Source organism: Myotis nattereri (assembly GCF_964212035.1).
Source record: "Myotis nattereri genome assembly, chromosome: 1".
In the NCBI taxonomy this organism is placed as follows: domain Eukaryota; kingdom Metazoa; phylum Chordata; class Mammalia; order Chiroptera; family Vespertilionidae; genus Myotis; species Myotis nattereri.
This window is the reverse complement of record NC_138075.1, coordinates 87,057,821-87,079,722: the sequence shown is the minus strand read 5'-3', so window position 1 is coordinate 87,079,722 and position 21,902 is coordinate 87,057,821. Positions and strand designations below refer to the sequence as shown.

At 39.7% G+C, this 21,902-nt stretch overlaps 1 protein-coding gene across 1 annotated transcript in view; it reads right to left on the bottom strand.

The window, feature by feature from the left end:
- Positions 1–547: 547 nt before the first annotated feature.
- The window catches only part of AKAP6 (A-kinase anchoring protein 6), a 509,747-nt gene continuing 488,392 nt past the window's right edge, over positions 548–21,902 (bottom strand). The window contains exons 14-15 of the mRNA XM_081089857.1: positions 6,442–9,860; positions 548–1,448 (exon numbers count right to left, since the gene is read on the bottom strand). Coding sequence (XP_080945983.1) covers positions 6,483–9,860 — 3,378 coding nt within the window. The 3' untranslated portion in view covers positions 548–1,448; positions 6,442–6,482. The remainder of the gene's footprint in view (positions 1,449–6,441; positions 9,861–21,902) is intronic.

The window sequence follows — 21,902 nt, the reverse complement described above, 5'->3', positions numbered from 1 at the left end:
ATAAAACTAGAAACTGCCTTTCACAAGAGCAGTAAAGTCCAAACAATATTTTTAGCTAACTTCTTTTACACAAAATAAATACACTTGAAATATATAATTTAAATAAAAAGAACAGTCAAATTTTCTATACTTTTCTATTATCTTTCTATCAAACCCATTCAAAAAATTATATAAAATAAATATAAGATGTACCAAGTATTCTGAAATCCAACATTAAAACCATCAATGATAAGTAGAAATAAAAAAAATCTAGGATATATTTTTTCTGGTTTAGGGGAACTGGAAGTAAATCATTAGTGTTCCAAGAACTTTATAGTAATCAGAAGAATCTTGAAAATTGTGATGGCTTCATTGTGTAGCTTCTAGTTTAAGTAATTTTAAGCCTCTTATGCAATATAGATATTTTGGAAGCTGCTATATGTAATATTTGTTCCAGAACCAGATGCAATAATTTGGTAAAGAACACAGGTAGAAGAGATCACTAATTTTTCCTTTTTCCCTAATAATCTATGTTTATTATGCCAATTTTAATTACCATGCAATCTAATAGATTTAAGGCTTATATTTTCCACATCACTAGACATCACAAACATGAAAGCATTTTATACTGTCATTATACATCAATGTTTGTACTTGGTTATACATATGTACAGAAATTATTCACACATCTTAACCTTGCTATTTCCTCCTTTTAAAACAACCTAAGTTTACCATGAAAGCAGCTTTCTAATAAATGGTATAAGAAATACAGCAAGGCACACTTTTTTAAAAAACTTTTTTCTCATTACCACCTCAAGAAGCATTAAGAAAAGCAAAAATGTTGTACATAATTTAATAGAATGTCACCAGTCTATAATATACAACACTATTTAGTTGTTTCTTGAAGTGCTGCATAGATTATTATTTTAAAAATAAAATAAATAAAATGGAGCTTTTAACAATTGCTTAATTTTGAAAGAAAAGCCAGCGTTTCTTCTCTATGCTGCAATCAAATCAAATGTTGCCCCTTTAGGTAGAATTCTTTCAATAAACATAGGCATCGTACCATTACAAAGAAATTTCCTATTGAAACATGAACTTGGTCAAGTACTGGCAGGGGCTCATTCCAGACAGGTGAATTTAATGGACCATCAAATTGGTGAGCTGCAGAGCTTTAAAGAGCAGATGGGGAGGGGACAAGGCAAACCAAAGTCTTGCTGGAGAGGGGGGTGGTAGAGGTAGCTTGGGACAGGAATCCATGGGAGAACAAGCAGCTCGCTGAGCTTCGGAGAGTCACCTACAGAGAGCCAGCGCACGCGTCAGGGTCACAAGGCCATGTGGACAAACCGCACTCGGAAGGAAGCATCGTCTCGGGAGAGGTCAGTGTAACAGACGGCAGTGATGGGATGGAACGGAGACCCGTCCGGGGTGGGAGTGTGAGGCCACCCCTGAGTTGCAGCCGGGCTTATCTACAAGAAACAAAAACAGGTTTCAGAAATGTCTGCTTCATCTGTAAAACCCAGACCTTCGAGGAATCATTGAAGGCTGCCATTTTGGGACTGTTAATGCTCTGAAATAAAAGGATACATAAATTAAAGTGATTTTAATAGCCCCCGTTTCACATTACTGATAAAAATGTCTCGGAATCAATGTGAAAAATACATTGATTTTTTTTAAGACATGGTTTTAAAGAAAAATCAAGTTTGACTTTTCTGCTGGATCTCATCTACTCTTTTGCTTGTGAACTTGGTTTTAAACACTCCAGGGAGCATCAACTCTCCACGAAAATCTGAGGCTGCCAATGCCAAGTGAACCAGCAGAGTATTGACAGTCATTCATCCTTCCTCCAGTGAGACTGTATGTGTGACAATGGATTTGAACATTTCCACTATTATGTAGTGGTGAAATATTCATAACATTGTGATAATTCCAAATGTTTCAGCCCCTTCCTATGAGGAAAGGATATAAGTGGGGCTTCTAGTTCAAATACTAATGCATTTCATTTAAGGTGCAGACAGTACTGTACAAATGAGAATGACTCGATTATTTCTGAGCATCTCATGGCTCTGATACACTTTCAAACTCAGTTGGTTCTGCCTATTTTTAAGTGGCTCAAAGCAACCTATCGAATGTGAGGAACAAATAAATTCCAGGTTTAGGCAATGCAGGATGCAATTACTTAAGGTCGTCGGATCAAATAAAGCAGGCTTTTGCTTGTCTGGGTTTGAGTTCTGAATTCTGATGTCAGGTTGCGTTATTGTCCTTCTAGAACTACACATTCTCTTTCTTTGCATTGCTCTTTCTCAAAAACCTTACAACCTGTTTAAGAGCCAGAAAAGCTCTAGCTAATAGAGTTTGGCTGGAGCCACAGGAAATCTGGGAGAGTAGGCAAGTTTAAGAACAGGGAGAGACATACAAGAACAGATGGGATGAAATTTGGTAGAGTAAAATAATGCAGTGACTCAAGAAAGAGCATAGTGCATTATTCAAATGCTGAGGACATGAGTCATTTGAAATCTGGTCACTGAGTAGTGAATCCTTAGGTGAGGCAAATCTGATCATACTACCATAAGCGCTGGTATTTAAATCCTCTCTGGATAATCAATTCTTTTAACTTGGCCCGCTTAGAAAGGGACAGGCCAAATTGGCTGAGACACAGATCTGGGGTGTGTGTGTGTGTGTGTGTGTGTGTGTGTGTGTGTGTGTGATGGGTGATGCCCAATAAAATTTTCATTATTTATCGTGACAAACCATTTATTCAGAAGTGCTGGATAATTTTTACCTTTTTTTATTGTTTAAAGCATTACAAATAGTAGTACATATGTCTCCGTTTTTGGGGTAATTTTAAAAAATACTTCACATACACCAGAACCTTGATTTAGTGAAGTGATTTCCAAGGTAAATTTGATAAGATTACACCTGTACTGTTTAGTGAAAAATGAATGTACTGTCACCAAGAGTAGTCTCTTAAACCTGCTTGGCCAGCTTCGGATCACATTAAACAATTCTGTCAATCCGATTAATAGAATGAAAATGTGTGGTGCATACATGAGAAAAGTTTGCTCTCACAGCTTCCTCAGTTTGTAAAAACTGGGCAGCAGCACTTTTTACTGCACATGTGCACACTTGAGCATACTGGCTGCATGTGATGGTTTAAAATTTTATACCACAGGATTTATCCTGCATAAAGTTTAGGTTTAAATCACTCACCAAATATCAGAGGCTTATAATGAGGATTATGAAGAAATAACTGTCAGAATGCAGCAAAAAGATTAGTGCAAAGTACAACCCTCAGGCAGGTCCTGGGAGGCACGCCACACATACAGTATTTCTTTCTCCAAATTAGACAGAAATATCTGGATCTATTCAGTTACCTTTCTTTTTATTTGTTATAACTTACTTATCTATTTTTGTAGAAACATGACATACAAATGAAAATAGTGAAAAGCACAGCAGTGTGCCTGAAAATTGGTGCAAATGCCTACTGTGTCAGATCATGTTCAAACTTCTCCCATAGTTTCAGTGGGTTTTAATTAGAACACAGTAAATGAAAAAACTCTTCAAAAATATTTGGAAAGAAATGTTACAGTTGCAAATTGTGTTGCTATTATTCTCACTTATAGTTCTTCCAGATGCCATAATAATTTCATCATCTGAGAACTTATTTCTTAAAAAAAACAAAACAAAAAAAAACGCAAGTTAAATTTGAGTATCCTGATAGTGTTCAAGTGATAGCGTTCAAATGGCTTAAAAAGTAGAGCTTTTTCTTTTGCTCTTTTGAATCTTGTAGGAAGAACAATGACAACAGTTAAGCTTTTATAGGCATGAAACCCCATGTTTACCAAATAATTTCACTATTCATTCCTGACTTTGAACACTGAAATCATGTCAAGATTTTGAGATTAACTTGTCCTGGTTGGTAGTATTCTAACAATAAGTAAATCTTTATACCCAGGTACACATGCTAATGACTAGTGAAAAAATGTAGGTATCCAGATGTTCTGTGTACATGCTTCTGAAAAAAACTGCATAGGACTTGTAAATATGGCCATTTGAATGGCCCTAGGCTGATAACGAGTCACTTGGGGGGGCGATGTAAGTTCTGGAGAGTAAAATCTGGCTGCTTCCGCATTTCTTGGGAAAGGGCCAGGCAGCGCGTCGCTGGGCTCAACAAAATATTGTTGACTGGCAGGCGGGCTGGCTGATTGTTTTACACGGCCCCCGCCTGTAGAATGTGACGGTCACACAGACCCATCAGCACATTCACTTCCCTGGGTCTAAAGATGGAGCTGCTTATCATTCACATTTCATGTCAATTCTGTGTCCAGGTCAGGGAGAGAAGCAATGCCCAGGGGGTCAAAAGGGAGGATGCATCCTGGAGTTTCTCCAGTGCCAGAGCTCCTCCCGCTCTGGATCAGCATGACTGGGGACTTGAGGGTCACAGTCACATGATGTCAGACTCAAAGGGGTGTTGCTTCCCAGCTTTTATGCCCTCTCGCAGAATAAAAGTCAGCCAGGCTCTACCTGCCCTTCTGCGGAGGTTGGCTGAGCCAGCAGTACCGCTAATTCTCACAGAACTTGTTTGGCAGTAGCTGATGGCATTGCAGCTACTCTCTGGCAGGGTCAGTGTGGTGCACACCGATGGAGAATGTGATTATAGGGTGAACCTCTTTCACAGAAATACATTTATCTCTCTCGCTCCCACTTTTGTTCTCATTTGCAGCCAATTGTAAAGAGTCTGAAACATGGAAAATTAGTTGAGCTATATTAGTAAGTAGGATGCCTTTCTCCAATTTTGCATACGGAGTTTATTTTTAGGGTGTATATATGGTATAGATTCCCCCTGGCACTCCTCATTTCTAGCAGCTCTCCACAGAATCACACATTTTAATGAGCCTAGGGCACAGGTGTTGCAGGAAAAAAAATAATGATGTTTGCCATTCATCTTTCAAATTAAATAATGTGTTTTTAAATAGTAACTTTTTTCATAATACATTATGGGAACAACATTTATCTGTCACATTTTAAAAGATGTATTTGTAATAAATGTAAATTACTTTTAGAAAATCAGTAATTAGGCTCATCAAAAAATAAACAATCTGCCACAAAAAAGATAATCTTTAGCATAGTTAAGTATAATAACTGTTATTTGAATAAGTTAACAAATTAGGGTAGATTGCTTCTGTAATTCATTTCCTATAGCACAAGTTTAGGTTACGACATTAAGCTGCAGGTGGGGGTGGCGATGGCACTTGGCACCTCACATTGGTAAAAGCTCAGATTTTCTTGAAACTTGACTGAGATAGTATATTCATCACTCGGGCTTAGAAATGGGAAACGACAGTGTTTTTGTGTTACTTTTGGAACTGTATCACCATCTCAGAATTATCAATCAATAGCTGTCTTATTAAACATAAAGAGTGGAATGACTTTCTTTAAAAATTTGTTGGAAACTAGTCTGGCACCTTCAGGCAAAATTCAAAAATTCTGTTTTTTATGAAAACACCATTAACTTGTTGCTTATTCTTTCTGCATTTGCTTTCTGGGCCTGTTCTCAGTCTGTGTGGATAAATAAAAGCCACTTCTTTAACATCAACCTTCCCCGCCTGTGGGAGTCCTCAGACTTGGCTGTGAGTAGGAGCTGTGACAGCACAGCCTTCCCCGGGGGAAGCAAATGTGATGACAGTTACTTTAGACAGAAGCATAAAAGGAAGGCCCAGACCAGGAGACACAGCCTTTAGCCCAATCATGGCTCATCTTCAGGCCCTGAAGGAAGCTGGCAGCTCTGGTGCAGGAACCTGAGAGGGAGAGTGGTCACTGAGCATGGGTTTGGGTCAGAGGGTGTAATTGCAATTTGGAGAACCATTTTTCCTCCCTCAATGGAAGAATTCAAGGCCCCAAATTATTCAGCTACTTCCTCAAATTTTGTATTCTTCTTGCCAGAATGATGTAACAAGTTAATGTCACTAGGCATGTCATTTGTGCTCTAACTGGTTTGGCTCAGCGGATAGAGCATCGGCCTGCGGACTGAAGGGTCCCAGGTTCGATTCCGGTCAAGGGCATGTACCTTGGTTGCGGGGACACACCCAGTAGAGGGTGTGCAGGAGGCAGCTTGTCGATGTCTCTCTCACATCGATGTTTCTAACTCTCTATCCCTCTCCCTTCCTCTCTGTAAAAAATCAATAAAAATATTTAAAAAAATAAATAGAAATAAAAATGCCATTTGTGACTGTTTTCCCCTCTTTTGCTTCACAGTTGCTTGCATTGTGGGGGTATTTCTTCCACCTAAATGTCCTCTTCAGATAAATATCTGCCATGACCATTCTAACTCGTATTTTCTCCTATCATGGATTTGATGACTCAAACTCATTATATATATATATATATATATATATATATATATATATATATATATACTAAAATATATTAAATATGCATTAAAAACATGAGAACTATACGTACCTTTCAATGAGATGATTTTCATGCTTGGAAAAGGTTACATTCTACCTATGCATATTTCTATGTCGTTCTTCATCAAGGTTTAGGAGATCTTCACAAGTTAAAGTTTTGGGGTTGGGAAGCAACGCAGCCTTGTCTTTGGACTGCTGTGCCTTTGAGGAGAGCCCTGGGACTCTCGAGTCGGCCGAAGCAGCCTTAAGTTCCTCTGGCATCCCAGACTCGCCTGGGTTTTCTGAACCTTCTTTTTCACCGCCCAGCCTTGGAGGAGTAGCTGACTGTGAGCTTTCTCCACAGACATTGGAAGCTTGAGGTAAACCATCCACTTCCTTTCCAATGTCAGATCCTTTCTGAGGGGGAGGACATGCAGGAGCCACCAGGTCTGCATCGTCGGCTGAGAGAGAAATGTCACTGCACCTAGGAGAGCCCGCTGCTGCTTGTGATGGCACTGTAGCCTCCCTGTGACCTGCAGGCTCATCTGGAGGAGGGCTGGAGGCACAGGGCTCGTCTCCATCAGCGTCATCCTCAGCACAGGCCTCAAAGAAGCACTCAATGTCTTCCCTGTCTTCCAGGCCAGAGTCAGTCATGTCCAGAGGCAAAGGAGTGTTGCTCTTCTCTTCTATGTAATTGGTGACCTCCCCACAATCACTGTCATGCGATGAGAGAGATAAGTAGGAATAAAAGTCCCCTTTTCTCAGCTGGATGGGCCGGTGAGAATGTTCTAACACTTTCTCCTTGATCTGAGTTAATGAAGTAGGAGCGGCTGCCTCAGTTTCAGGTTGAGATTTACTTTTTAGGGCAGTGGAAGCCATGCCAATGATTTCCTTAACAAAGTCATGTACTGAACCATCTTCGGCATCTTTCGGATGGAAAACACCTGGCTCACAGCCACAACAGGAAATGTTGTCACCAACAGAGGCATTTTCCTCTGTTTCATTTTGTTCAAGTTCTAGGCAGCAACCAGCAGATTTTCCAGCCAGACTTAGTGCCTCATCACATGAAGATTGCAGTACTTCAGAGTCCTGTCTGTTGGTGACTCTGGTTTCTGGAGGCAGTTCTGGGCAAGACTTCTCAGCGGGAGTAGAGGCAGCCATTTGATTTTCAAAATGGTGGTGGTTTTGACATTTCTTTGGAAGATGTCTAACGGTCTGGGAGACAGATTCTCTTCCAGCAATGTTTGAATCATCTGAGCTATCCACAGCTGCTTCGCACTTACCATGCTCCCTCTCTGAAATCCTCTTCCTGGCTGAACCAATATTCTCCGGTTCCTGTGAAATCTCAGTAAGTTTGTCCTTCTGTCTCTCTGGAGTACTTTCGACATTGCCATTTTCCACATCAGCCACATATGGATCTTTAGTGACTTTGAAAATATTTTTCTTATTTTCACCCTGTGTTCCTAACTCATGGGTGTGGGGTAAATTCTTACTGTTTCCATTATTTTCAGAGAGATGTTTTATGGAGCCATTTAGAAGGGCCTTAATGCTGAGGGTATCAGAGGAATTGGTCATCTCAGTACTACTTATATCCTTACCGCCCCTTATTTCTTCACTGGGATGACACCTTCTCTTATCTCTAGTCAAGGAAAGCTTTGGCCTAATCCAGGTATGCAGCTCATTCTTTATATAGTCCAGCCCTGACATCAAGTTGCACTCTTCATAAATTTCATCGTCTGTTGCAATACTGGAGTCATCATCCTCATCTTTGAGGCACAGCTCTTCTTCTGTCAAGGTGAGGGTAGAGCTGGAGAGGAGGTCACTGTCATCTTCATCATCAGTGCAAGCAGAGGTGCAAGAGACATTAACGATCATGCTGACATTGACGTCGCTTTCATCAGCCACTGAATGAGTCAGGCGCTTCCTGAATGATGCATTTGATTCTGGGATCTTGTTCTTGTGTAACACAATATCCTCTGAGCAAAGAGAGAGCTCATCACTGCTGCTAAGCTCTGTAAGAGATGCTGGCGAGTCTTCATTGATGGAAGATGCTATGTCCAGTGACAGCTGGCCAGTAAAAGACATCTTTTGGGAACTGCTTTGGAGAGTGATATCGGAAACACTCCGCTTTATCTTTTGCTCTGAGGGACTCTGGATATTCTCCAAACGATTCAGAAGATCTAATGTCCTTTTACTCAATTCTCCAACTGAGCCACTGCTCACGCTTATGTCCCCAGAGCTGTGACAGCTAAAAAGATCTTCATTGCTTTTATAGGATGTCAACCAACTTTCTAGAGAAGTGCTTCGCTGGAGGCTGTCACTGCCATTTTTAAAGATACCCAGTCCAAATAAATCACCCACTGGAGAAAGGGACTCAACAGATGAACTACGAGATAGAAGGGAGAGCTGCTTGGCATTCTGCATGCCAGTGAGTGTCTTCTCCATATCACTACTTTTATATGAATTGTGATCCATTTCATGGGATGCACTTGCCAAAATCCTTTCATGGGGAGGTGCATCCGGTTGTAACTCTGTAGCTTGATGTTTAGATTTGCAGGACTTTTTATCAAAATAAAAGCCATGGAGCAGGGGATCCTCTACATATGCCTTTTCACTTTGTGACTGTTTCATTATCATTGGTAATTTGAGTTTTGAGCCTTGGAGGTATGAGTAATCATAAAATGTAAACACATCATGCTTTCCTTGTAATTCTTCTCCCAAACAATCAGGGGTATGTTTGGTAACACTGTTTAAATCTCCAGCTTTTCCATTTACACAACCCACTAGTAAAATGGATGACTGAGAGCTATTTGGAAGCTTAATGGCTTCCTCCTCATCTTTAAATTTTTGCTTTAACATGTTAATGGAATCTCCCATTTGTGGTTCCAGATGTTCAGGTTCAGGGTTACTAGGGGACCCATCTACCATATTGAGCAAACACATTTCAGAGTTGGTAGTGGTGTCAGTGTCTCCTTCACTGACTATTCCACTCTCACTGCCTGAATTCTGGCTCATGTCTCCTCCGTGGCACGGGAAGGGCTTCACCAAATTGGAACCCCCTAGAAGATCTGGCAAAGATTTGGTGGATGAGAATGAGGAGTCTTTACTAAGACTCTTAGTCAAAACACTAGGCTGTGTCATGCTGGTGAGCATTGGATTGTTTTTCAGGAATGGCATGTGGTTGTCATCATAGAGTTCCACATTGTGGAGGCTGTATACTTGGTAAATGTGGGGACTAGAGGGGGCAGTAATACTTGAGGCATACTGAGATCCCCCACGGTCACCTGCCTCTTCTTCATAGCCCGGGTCCTCACTACCTGTCTCTTCAGGTTTTGAGGAAGGCATGACAGGTTGGGGTTCTTGATTGAGGTCATTTGAGTCTTCATTCAAACTAATTAACTTGTTACTTATATCAGTTTCATCCCATTCCAGGGCATCCTCGCTGGTCCCAGTTAGGTCCATCAAGCCAGGATCAATCACATTCAGAGTCTCCTGTGTAGGGAGAGGAAAGGAAGAAGAATTAGGAAACATAAACATGAACATTTTATCCATTCAAAATCTCTTAGAAGAGTCAAGAAAGAAATTTGCTCCAAGCATAGATTTGAAAGATAGCATAATTATCAGCTCTATTCCTCTCTGGAATAACATCCAAAATTATTGAAATAGGCTGTTCTATCAATAGTAATTTGTCACCGGAGGCAATAACATAGATTAAAATGTAAGATTATTATAGTCAAGTTGTAATTTATGGAATTAACCATTCCCTATTGATTCTTCTACATTTTTAACCTTAGATTGTGTGAGGATAAAACTGTTGGGTAAAAGAAGCTTAAAAGGAGTAGAGCCTCTGACATGTCCTCAGGAGGCGTGCTTGCTCTGATGCTGTCTCAGTTCTGCAGCCCATCTGCAGGCTTCTCTGCAGCCACACAGGGTGCAGCCCTCTGGCCTCTGTACCTGGGCTCTCCACTGGAAGCAGGTTTTGCCTGGGAAATAGAATCAAGTCGTAGCAACCTGTGGAGCCATTCATGTTCCAGATGCTCTGGCGTGTCTTCCGTCCCTTTCAGGGCAACACCTCTTTAGAATTTGGCCCTGCTCCCAATCAGACCCAAGATGAACAACACTAGGCTGGTTTCCTCACCCCCATCTTCCTGGATCCTGAGTCTCGGGCACCAGGAATCCAGGGCAGTGCCTTAATCACAGTTCTCTCAGTCCTCTCTTCCCCGTCTCTCTCTCTGGCAGAGATTCCGCTTGTTGACTTTTTTCCCTATGTTCAGTCCCGTTCCTATTTCTTACAGGCAGGAACCTCCCCTCTAGCCCTCCTCCAGCCCTAGAATAACAACCACCTGGGAGACTTTCCTGACTTCCAAGGATGCAGTCGCCCAGATTCTCTTATGCTGCTCTCTGCCTGCACAGCTGGACCCTGCCTCTTGGCTTGGACTTCCTGGTTTTAACCCTGTTTAGGTAGAGCTTGACACATTCTGGGACACAGGAGTCACTGAACTGATTCTTAGACTCTGTCCTGGAGCCTTCACCATCCTCACTTTCTGTCCAGCTGTCTGGATTCATGCCAGAGCCAAGGGAGGTGAGACAGGTGCTGCAGGCCCTGACAGGTTCAATGACAGACAGAAACTCAAACAGAGCTTGGCAGTTCAGCTTGTGCTTGCGCAGGTAGCCAGGCAGGTGAGCATGGCTCTGGCACTGTGCGGAGAGGCGAAGTGCTGATTTTGTTGCAGATCTGCATGGCCGTGGGCAGGTTGCTAACCTATTATCTGAGCACCAGTCTCCTCACATCACCTTTTAAAGGGGGCGGGCACTATCTTTCAAGATATAATTCTGAGCACCAAATGAGCTACTGCATGTGAAGGGCTGAGGGGGCAGTCAGTACAGGTAGTTATAATTCTCAGTGCGCACACACTTGCTCTGGAGTGGCCTTGAGTCAATTCATAAAGGGTTCTCCCTGCCTACCTCCTTCTCTCCTCCTCATGCTCCTTTCCATTTGCTCTTAAAACCACTGGGGATTCATGACAGGGTAGGTAAAGGGAGGCGTCACAATGTGTAACAGGTCAGCACATTTGCATTACAATTCAGATTTACTCTACCAACCTGGTTGAAAAACATGGGTCTAGTGCTCTGCTCCTCAGAGTGGGGAAAAGGCCTCACAGCAAAACATTAGCAGAACTTTCCTAAGTCCTCAATCCTCCTGAAACTAACAGTTAGGGGATACCACACCGACACATGAAGTATAAAACACCCATTAGCACTTTATTATACTGGATATGTAAGAGATTATCTATATAGCCTACTTAAGTTTAAAAGAGTCCAGTTACAAAGTAAACATTAATTAAGGGATATTTTTAAATTTTATTACAGAAATCTTTCCCGCTGCCAATGCTACAGCAGTTAATCTAGCCCACCGCACTCATCACACTCACTTAGGTATGGAGTCCATTCGCTGTGATGAATTTTTATTAGAATTTCTGTTTATTCTTCGCTTGCTGATAACGGCAATACTAATGACTGGCTAGGATGGCTAATGAATGTTAAAATCTTCAGCTACAGGAACAATCAATCAGTCTAATCAAATAGTATATTAATTTCAAATACTATCTTGGCTGACACTATACTCTGAGAGTGCTAATAAATAACTGAACTAGTCTTTCAAAGGAGCTCTCCTTGTAAGTCTCTGGTTGACTCGAAGGAACATTTAGCAGCACAGATTTTCCATGCGAGTCCCACACCCAGGGGGCTCACAGGGCTGCAGGAATTGTGCCACCTGGATGCGTGCCAGGAGCTCAGCCCAAGTGGTGCCAGAGACTCGGACTCATCTTCCATGACACAGTCATTTTCTGACAAATGCTGCCTTATTGGCTTTACAAATGCAAACCTAAGAAAGTATAAAACTTACAGCAGTGCCTAAAAGAACAAGTCTTTTGTTCAATAAATTGATTGGAGTGGAAAATTTTCACAGAAAATAATTGAACTTTTGGATATAATATTTTCTTTTCCCGTTCTTAAATCTCTTCTATAAATCTCATAAATTTACTATAATTTCTGATTTTTTTTTGTATGTCAATTCCAGTGATACCTGACAAGCTCTGTTCATAAATCGTTCACTTTAGACTTTAAACTTTCCATATTAAAAAAGCACTACTCACTTTGCTCTCATTCATTCTTTTCTCTTGTGGATTAAATTATGTCAACATTTTCAATAAAGATCTCCATTTCCTCAAGATTTAATCCTCAAACATAAAACATACCCGGGGGGCAAAACCATGGGGAATGTTTCCAAGAGGAAAGATATTAGAATATTTATATAACTAAAAAGTTGTATTTGAAAAAGGGACATATGACTCGAGTAATATAACTGGTAGGAAAATTATTTAGTTGAATGTTCTCTTTGAAGCTAGCCCAAACACAGTCAATAATGTTCAAGTTAATTAAGCATTTTTGTTGTTATTTTTCTAGAGGAATTGTCTGATACTTAAACACACACACACACACACACACACACACACACACACACACACACACGTGTTCCTATCTTGGTAAAGTGATAAATCAAAATTGGATGAGCTGGGGAGCTGTGCGGTCAGGCTGCCTGGGTTCCCAAGGAATGGGGGGTGGAGTGAGGGTAACTCACCTCCCTTTTCTTATCCCCACATAGAAAAAAAATGGATGTAGACAAAATCTGAGAATATCTGACTGAATCCAAAAGACTGGTAAGTAAGTAGTACATGCAGTTTCAATATAGAGTCTGCAATTCCAGAGGTAATTCTAAATTAAATTAATTTGTGCAAGGGTCTTCCATTCATAACCTTGTTTCACTGGTACAGAATTTTGGCCTTGCCCAAGGGCTTTATATAAGTAATTACACACACACACACACACACACACACTCACTCACAGATCTGCTCAAGAAATGACTAGAATTATTCTTGGAAGCAGGTTATTTATATTAGCACAATATATACTAAAGAAAGTAACTAAAAGTGGCTGGAGAAATGATGATGATGAAGAAGAAGAGGAGGAGGAGGAGGACAAGGAGGAAAGAATCAAGATTCCAACTGCAGCAAGTAATACATATCCAAATTAACTTCCTTCTGTACTTGTATGTTTTTAATTGAGTTAGGTCTCCCACGATTGCATTTCTAGTATTTTCTTAAAATTTTAGGTTAAGAGGTGAACTTTTGTAAGAAATAAGACATACATTGGCAACTAAACAGTGGAGATGAAGGAAGCTGGCATTCTATAAAACAACTCAACTGTGATTTGATACAACTACATCCAGATTCCTTTAATTTTTTTTCTTTTTTTTTTTTTCAGATTCCTTCTGAAAAATTTTCTTTAAAAAGTTGCATCTTTTGAAAATCTAAAGAATCACAAAATGAGCAGGATGTTCTTTTTGTGACTCCACTCAAATGTTTGGTGCTCAGAATGAAAGAACCATAGGAAGACTTGCAATTTGCATTCCCATTTATTCTAAATCCAGGAGTTTATTGAGTAATATTACTTGCAAAGCTCTGGGAGAAGAGATTTATCTGTAGAAAAGCAGAATACAACAAAAACAAATAATAACAATAAAAAAATAAACAGTTTGAATTGTAATTGAATAAAGATATGTATAGTTACCCTAAGGAATAAAGCATACCCACAGTTTGAGGGGGCGAGGAGCAGGAGGGAGAAAATCATGTATATGTCAAAGTCTGGGAATGAGGGGAGATTCCAACCTTCGTATATTCATTCTAAGTTTTTGATGCAATATTTTCCCTAGCACCCACCTCCAAACCTAAAACCAAAGTGCCTGAATATTAGATGCATACTTACTTTCCTAAATTAGACTTATGTAGAAATTTAAAAAACCAAACAACTCATCAACAACCATAACAACCAGCTAGTTTTCAGAAAATGGAAATATAACTTTTATGAAAACTTTGAGTTTGTATTACTCTGCCTCTTGTTGAGCAAAGAATTGACTCAGATTTAGCAAGAAAAAAATATATAGGTTAAAAAATAAGTAGGGTAAAGAGCAATGATCACTATCACCTATTTGGGGATTTGGGCCAAAAATGCAAACAGATCTGGGTTTGAATCCTGGATCCCCCCTCTCACATGCTAGCTCTGTGATCCTGGACAAGTTATTTACCATCTACTGGTATATGTTTCATTTCCATCTAATCACAAGACATTGTGTCTACCTTAGAGACCGTTGGGAGCTTTAAATTAGAAAATGTTTGTAAAGTCCTGTGGGGAGGGCCTGGCACCCAGCAGGGGTTTGATGGCTGGCAGCTATCAGCATGTATTTCCTGTGCTGAAGGGAGAGGACTATGGTACAATAGTATGGCTAACAGTTAAATAACCGTAACAATGTTTGCATTACAACTGGTGGTTGGTTGACTAATCTCTTTCGTACCCTTACTTTCTCCCATTGTACTTTAAGTGGGGTGTAGGTTTGTCTTTGCCTGTTTTGACTCGGCTTATCCCTCAGGAATAACCAGATGAGAAAGGACACCTGCCCAGTCCTCAGTAAGGCCCATGGCACAAGGCCTTTCTATTTCCTGAAAATAATCTTTTTTTTTTTAAAGGCAAGTCTATTATCTGTGAAAATCTATCACAACTGACTCATTACAGAAAATGCTGCTCACTATCTATCAGATTGACAATAATGTTAAAATTACTTGTCTCAGCCCAGAAAACCCTTCAAAAGTCTATCTCACATCAATGATCAAAAATCCTTCCAATGAACGCTATTTTTCAATAATGAAGCTGATCAGAAACTCAAAACAGACTAATTCCCAAGTTATCTTACAAATATCACTAAAATGATTACCAATGAGGACATATTTCCTAGTCTTGATTACACAGATATTTCTGAAATAGTCAAAAATAAAAAATCCATTAGATGTTTTGTGAAGGCAGATTGAACCCCCCCCTCCCCGCCCTCCCCAACCTGCATTCTGACACATATGCCTGCTAGCCCCAACCCCCTTTCGGCTTGTGTCCTAGCTAGCCTTGCAAACCCTGTTTCCCTGGATGCTTATCTTAACAGGAGCCATAAACCATACACAGCCCCACAACTGGGTCTGACTGCCATCACCAGATGGGGTCTTGGTCGCCGTCTCACTTCCCCCCTTACTACCATTACAAGGGCTGCAAAAGTTCGTGAAAAGTCCAGAATCCTGGGCCATATTTGGAAGACAAAGAAACTAAGGGGATAAAAGGGAAACTCCCTCCCCCCCCCCACCCCTGCATTCAGTGCTCAGATTTGGGAAACTGATTCCCCTGAGTCATAGCACTGGTGCCCCTGCAATTAAAGTGCATTCCCTGATCTTCCGAGTGCCTGGCTTTTTTTTTTTTTTTGTCTTCCTGCCATCTGGTAACTTCTATGACAATTTTAAAAGTAAGTCTTACAATAGCAAAAATTGCCTTAGTTCTCAACAGAGACCAGAGACAAAAGAGAGTCATATTGGGAAGTAGGGGTTTTCCTCCCAGATCTATACTCCACGGGGCCCTTTCTGTCCTATCTCCACTAGAGTTCAGCACCTAAAATAGTGTCTGGCAGAAAGAATGTTCTCAACAAATCTGAACTGGGTAAATTGAAGAAATACAGACAGTTCATGGTCTTGTGAGCTGTTGGAGAAATCTGGGGAAGGCCTGGAGGTTAAACTCTGCCATGGCAAAGCCACCCAGAGAATTTCTGACTTTCTAGCTGGCGCTACCTCCCAATTATAACAGATAGTAGCCTCAGAAACATCACTCAGTGAAAGAAGCCAGACACAAAAAAATCATATACAGTTGACTTTTGAACAGCCAAAAATCATATGACATTTATTCCCTCCAAACTTTACTAATAACCTACTATTGATAGGAGGCCTTAATGATAACATATAGAGTGAATTAACACTATATATATATATATATATATATATATATATATATATATATATATATATATATTACTGTATTCTTAAAATAAAGTAAGCTAGAGAAAAGAAAATGTTATTAAGAAATTATAAGAAAGGAAAAATACATTTATGTATTTACTGAAAAAAAATCCATGTATAGGTAGACCCATGTAGTTCAAATATGTGTATTTAAGAGTCAACCTTATTGTATGGTTCCATTTTTATAAAATATCCAGACTAGATAAATTCACAGAGACAGAATGAAAATTGGTGGTCACAGGGGCTTGGGGAAGGGAGAGTAGGAAAAAATTTCTTAATAGGTGTGGAGTTTCCTTTTGGAGTGATAAAATTGTTTTCAAACTATATAGAAGTGATAGTTTTACAACATTGTAAATGTACTAAATGCTACTAAATTGCTCACTTTAAAATGATTGATTTTATGTTATGTTAATTTCATATCAATTAAAAAAGAATACACCAGGTTAACAGGAGTCCTCAGTGCTGCTGAGTTTCAGAGCCTATAACACCATCAAACATCTATTGGAAACCTTGCTTAATAAAAATATTACAACAGATAATATTTCTAAATTCATTTATATTATTTTGCATATATTATCAATAAAGATAATTTTTTTTATTACAGGCTTATTTGGTCTGAATGCATGCTCACATTCTCAGAAATGCTAAAGAAAAGCATATTTCTTCTCTTAGTTCAATTTCATTCATTTTGATGCAATAGTCTTTTCTAAGGAGAAACAAGGAGTGTGATTAATAGAACCCTTTTTGCTGAACCCTCTGATGAGATCACCAGTGTGACTTTCTGATAGCCCAATCCAACTGAGTCTATTTTGGGTTTTTTAGTTGTTAACCCTCACCTGAGGATATTTTTCCCTTGACGTTTTAGAGAAAGTGTAAGGGAGATGGAGAGACACAGAGAGAAACATCGATGTGAGTGAGACATATCGATTGGTTGCCTCCCATAAAAGCTGGACAAGGGCTAGGAACTAAGCCTGAAACCAAGGTATGTGCCCTTGACAAGAATCAAACCCAGGACCCTTCAGTCTGTAGGCCGATACTCTATCCATTGAGCCAAACCAACTAGGTCTACTTTGGTCTTATTTTACTTGTCTCATCTGTAGCATTTGAGTCCATTTTTCTTGGCATTTTCTCTGACTTTGATTACCTTGATTCCAAGCCTCCTTATGGGATCCATTTCAGCTGACTGTTAAGTGACAGGATGTCCCACAGTTTTGCTTTGCCTCTTCTCATCCTGCAGACTTTCCTGCCCTGAGTTTAGCCACATGAGGTCTAATTGTCTATTATTTTCAAGGGTATGTAGGCAACACAGAGGGAAAAAAGAAATTCAGAGAAAGTGTTCGGGAAGGGGAACATTGCAAGAAGAGGGAACAGTAAAAAGCAATGGTCAGTGGGATAGAGCCTTGTGGGTGCCTTCCAAGGAGGGCTGAGGAACCAGCAAAGGTAAGAGGAAAACCCAGGTAGAACTACTGGTATAATATTCTGGAAGCTGAGAGAAGGAAACCTTTAAGTGGTGGGTGGTTAAGAGTGTTGTAGTCAGAGAAGATAAGAAGAATGAGAGGTGAGGGAAAGCCACTGAATTAGCAAGAATCATGATTTGTAACCATAGAGAGGGTGGTCCTAGAGAGGCTGGTGGGTAAGGAAACCAGCACAGGACATGCTAGAGAGTAGCCTGAAGAAATCAGGTTCCATAGTAAAGTGGCTGTTGACATTGGGTGCCTGTTCCTCTCAGGTGCTATTCACCACCTTTCTTATCCTCTAGCACCAGTTTTGGAAGGAGAACAGGAGTGGAGGAACTGTGGGGGCCACAGAATCTATAGGAAACTCTTCAATTGCTCTAACACCTCTGCCCTCAACTGCAGACACTGCAGCCCATCCTGACTCTGTATCTATTTAAATACAAAATAAAATAAAAACAATTTTTAGTACTTTTAAAATTGATTTTGTGTGTATGCCAACAACTTTAAGGCTCTATAAAGAGGTTGATTGTGAAACTGTAAGAAGGAATTCCGTAGAAGAAAGGATACATACAGTATAAGCCCTTCTTTCTCCCCTTACTATAATTTCAGTTTCACTAGAAGTTCTGACCCAAAGAAGTCAGATATTTTGATTAAGAGCTAATATGTTTGGGACAATAAATTAAATACATTTAGATCCTGTCATAATTTCTAAATAACTCTTAGGTGTATTCACCTCCTTGCTGGCAGTATTAAAGCTAGGTGGCAACAGATGAATGCCTCCTGTCAAGCTATGTTTTCCTTAAACAAGTTAATTATTATACACATCATTATTAGTCTTTCTTAAGCATCCACCATGGGAAAAGTTACTTCCTCACCCAACTCTGAATGTTTTACTAGAAGTAACTAGAAAAATACTCTACTTCCATTAGTGAACAAATTATTTTATCTTGACCACTGCTTTATATGCAAACATATTGAAATTTGTATTATATTCAGAATAGACCGAATAGGAAAATTGGTTTGTTTTTCTCATCTTAGTCACTATTCTGTTTCCCTGAAATTTTCCCTCATAGATTTGAAATACCTAACTTTAGTATTGTTTAAAATGAATTATTAAAAATAAAACTTTGGAAGAGACTTTAAACAAACGGAATTTTTTTATCTGACCTCTTCATTATTTTGTAGAACTGAAACAAAAAAAAGTACAAAAAATAACCTCAATAAAGATGTAAAAGCCCAATGGAAATAAAATGGTGGCATTTTCTGCATTCTACCACATGGTAAACCTATTTAGATGACATTAACAGACCCATATGCCGAGTTACATAAATAATTTTCCCTCTAATGATAACAGCTGGCCCCATTTTTCTGGCATTATTCTAGCTGTTTGGTGTTTGCCTTTTGACTGTCAGGAGTTGACATAACATTTGAATTTTGTGCCTCAGGATGTAATTTTTGCCTCATCTTTGCCAGGGGGAAAAGTACACTACTGTTCCTGCTTTACGATAAGACTCTTCCATTAATAAAAACCTATAATTTTAAAACCTACACAGTATAGAGGAGGTGAACAGTCCCATAAACAAGTGAAGTTTACTAACACATGGGCTTTTCTGTGACAGAGACATGGGTTCCCAATTTTCAGACCGAATTTTATGAACACAAGATTTGTGGCATGATCCTGAGGTAGCCTCATGCCCAAGGGGAGCTTTGCCAGCAAGCTGAGGTCTGCCTGCCAAGCCCAGCATCCCATTACAGACTTCACCATATTCTGGATCCATGCCCTTCACACAGTACTTGTTATTTGGGAGAATTGTGCATCTTTTCACTTCCAACAAGGTACACATTAAAAGCCAACATTGTGTTCTTATTTGTTTGGTCCTCTCAGATAAGGGGGATTTGGGTTTTTAATTCTAAGAATCTGATTATAACTTACCATTCCAACAAAAAAATAAATAAATAGATATTGGCCAACTTGGGTAAGCAAATTAAGAATCACCAAAAATGCCAGGTATCACTTTAATCTCTTTTCCATCTTATCTATGCCACTCAAACAAACTTGTCTCGATTTTCTCAGTTTATCCTCTGATTGACACAAGGTTTAAGATGATTAGCAGGGAGGTCAGCTATGATTTGTTTTCTTAAAATGACTTAGTCCCTGTTTCTACATCTGATTTTATTTAGTTTGATTTGCATTTTTGTCTTAATAGCCTTCTTTAAATGATAACTACTTTTAGACTTAGTGAGGACTGGTAAGTCTCAAAATTTTGATCACATCTCCCTTGAGCTGTCACTGCTTGTCTCCATAAAAATAACTGGCAAATATACTTGCTGGAAAGTTACTTGAAATTTCAGGATTATTTCCTAGAAGGCAATGTCTTTGAAGTAAGTTTCTAAGAGATTTTATACTTCTGATTCCTAGACTTTTTAGACATGTTAAAAATGTAGAATCCCTGAAGGGGGGTGATGTTCTTTATGAGATCTCAAGGGAAAACGTGAAGGATCCTGAGATCCCATTAGATTTAGCAACTCCGTCTTGACTGGAATAGAAGCTTTGTGGTCCTGGGCCCTCATGAAGGGGCCTCTTGATTGTTTTAAATGTCAGGACCTTAAAACAATCTAAGGTTCCCAAATCAAAGAAATGGAAAGTACATTCTAGAAGATTTTGAGCTCAAAATGTGAATTCGTCTTAAATTTTAAAAAGCAATATTAGAACCTGAGAATCACCCAATCCTTTAAAATTCTTTTGCAAATTAAACTAACCAAAAAATAACTAGGAGCGCCAAACTGCTTAGATATGGGTCCGTGTGCCGGCAACTAAGAGAATATGCTGTTTATAGTCCAGGGAAGCAGGACATTGCCTGGCCAGCAGAGCTAGTAACCTGGGCCAAACCTGCTGAATTTCCTACACCAGGCACTAGTGACTAGCAGCGTGTGACTCACTTCGGCTTTTCTTACAGTCAGTGCAGAGTGTAGCATAGTGTGATTACATACAGCTCGGCTGCTCCTTTTTCTTAACAAACAGCAATAATCCGGGAAATAAAATGCCAAGCGACCTCACCTCCTACCAATCAACAGTATTTTTCAAGCCCACTCCTTGTGCAACATTCTCCATCCCCGCTGCTGTACGGGAGCGTGAGGAATACTTGGGTAAATAGAGATCCCTTATGCTTGTCTGCAGATAGGTTCTATACCCAGGCAACAAAGCCTTCATTTTTTCTTCTTCAAAATTAAAGTCCCCCCTCCCACCAGATTAATCATTTTTCCTCATTATTCAGTAAAATCACTAGATGAGCTGTGACTCCATAAACTTTAGGAACTCATTTATTATGTTGACTGATCAGACTTGTGTTTATTGACACAGCGCACCCATAAAACTCAGCTTTCATTAGTGCTGGGGAGGAAGGGTCCCTCCCCTCGCTGGGAAGGTGAGGCTGGAGAAGATAATTAACCATGAAACAATAAGGAGGCTTGCTGGGTAAGCAGCAGTGTGAAAACAGTTACTCCTCACAAAAGAGGGGAAATTAGCTTGCTGGATAAAAAAGGAAGTGTCAGATTGAAGACTGAAAGGCCTGCCAACAGAAGTAGATAGCTCTATGCATCATTAATGAAATTTTTTAACACTTAAACGCCACAGCTGTCCACATTTAAATACATGTAAATGCCATGTGTTTCCAGAGATTAATATGCATGTTAAAATATTTCTGTTCCTCTTAAACTTCTAGATTGTGTCTTTCATTTCACCTACTTCCTTTGCAAGGGAAAAAAAAATGCATCAGCTTTCTCAGGATTGTGTCCTCATTTCCAACACCCTAGTACACCCAGCATCCTGGAGATGGGCAGCCTGCTCATTATATTTTAACAAACACATTATTTTGCATTCATAATACCGATATTTTGGTAAACAGAAAGTTTGTTTTGATTTTGCTGCTTCACAGAGTGAAGACTTACGATGTGCACTTCCTTTCAAAACTTCCTCCTGGAGCAGGAGTGCTCCCTGAAGCAGCCCCATTTTGGCAGAAATTCAGTTCTGTGCTGTGCCAAAGGAAACAGAACAAACAAACACTGCTCCATGCAGCTGGCGGGGCGATTTACATATTACTGCGCACCAAACATGAAGACCTGAATATGGATTAGAG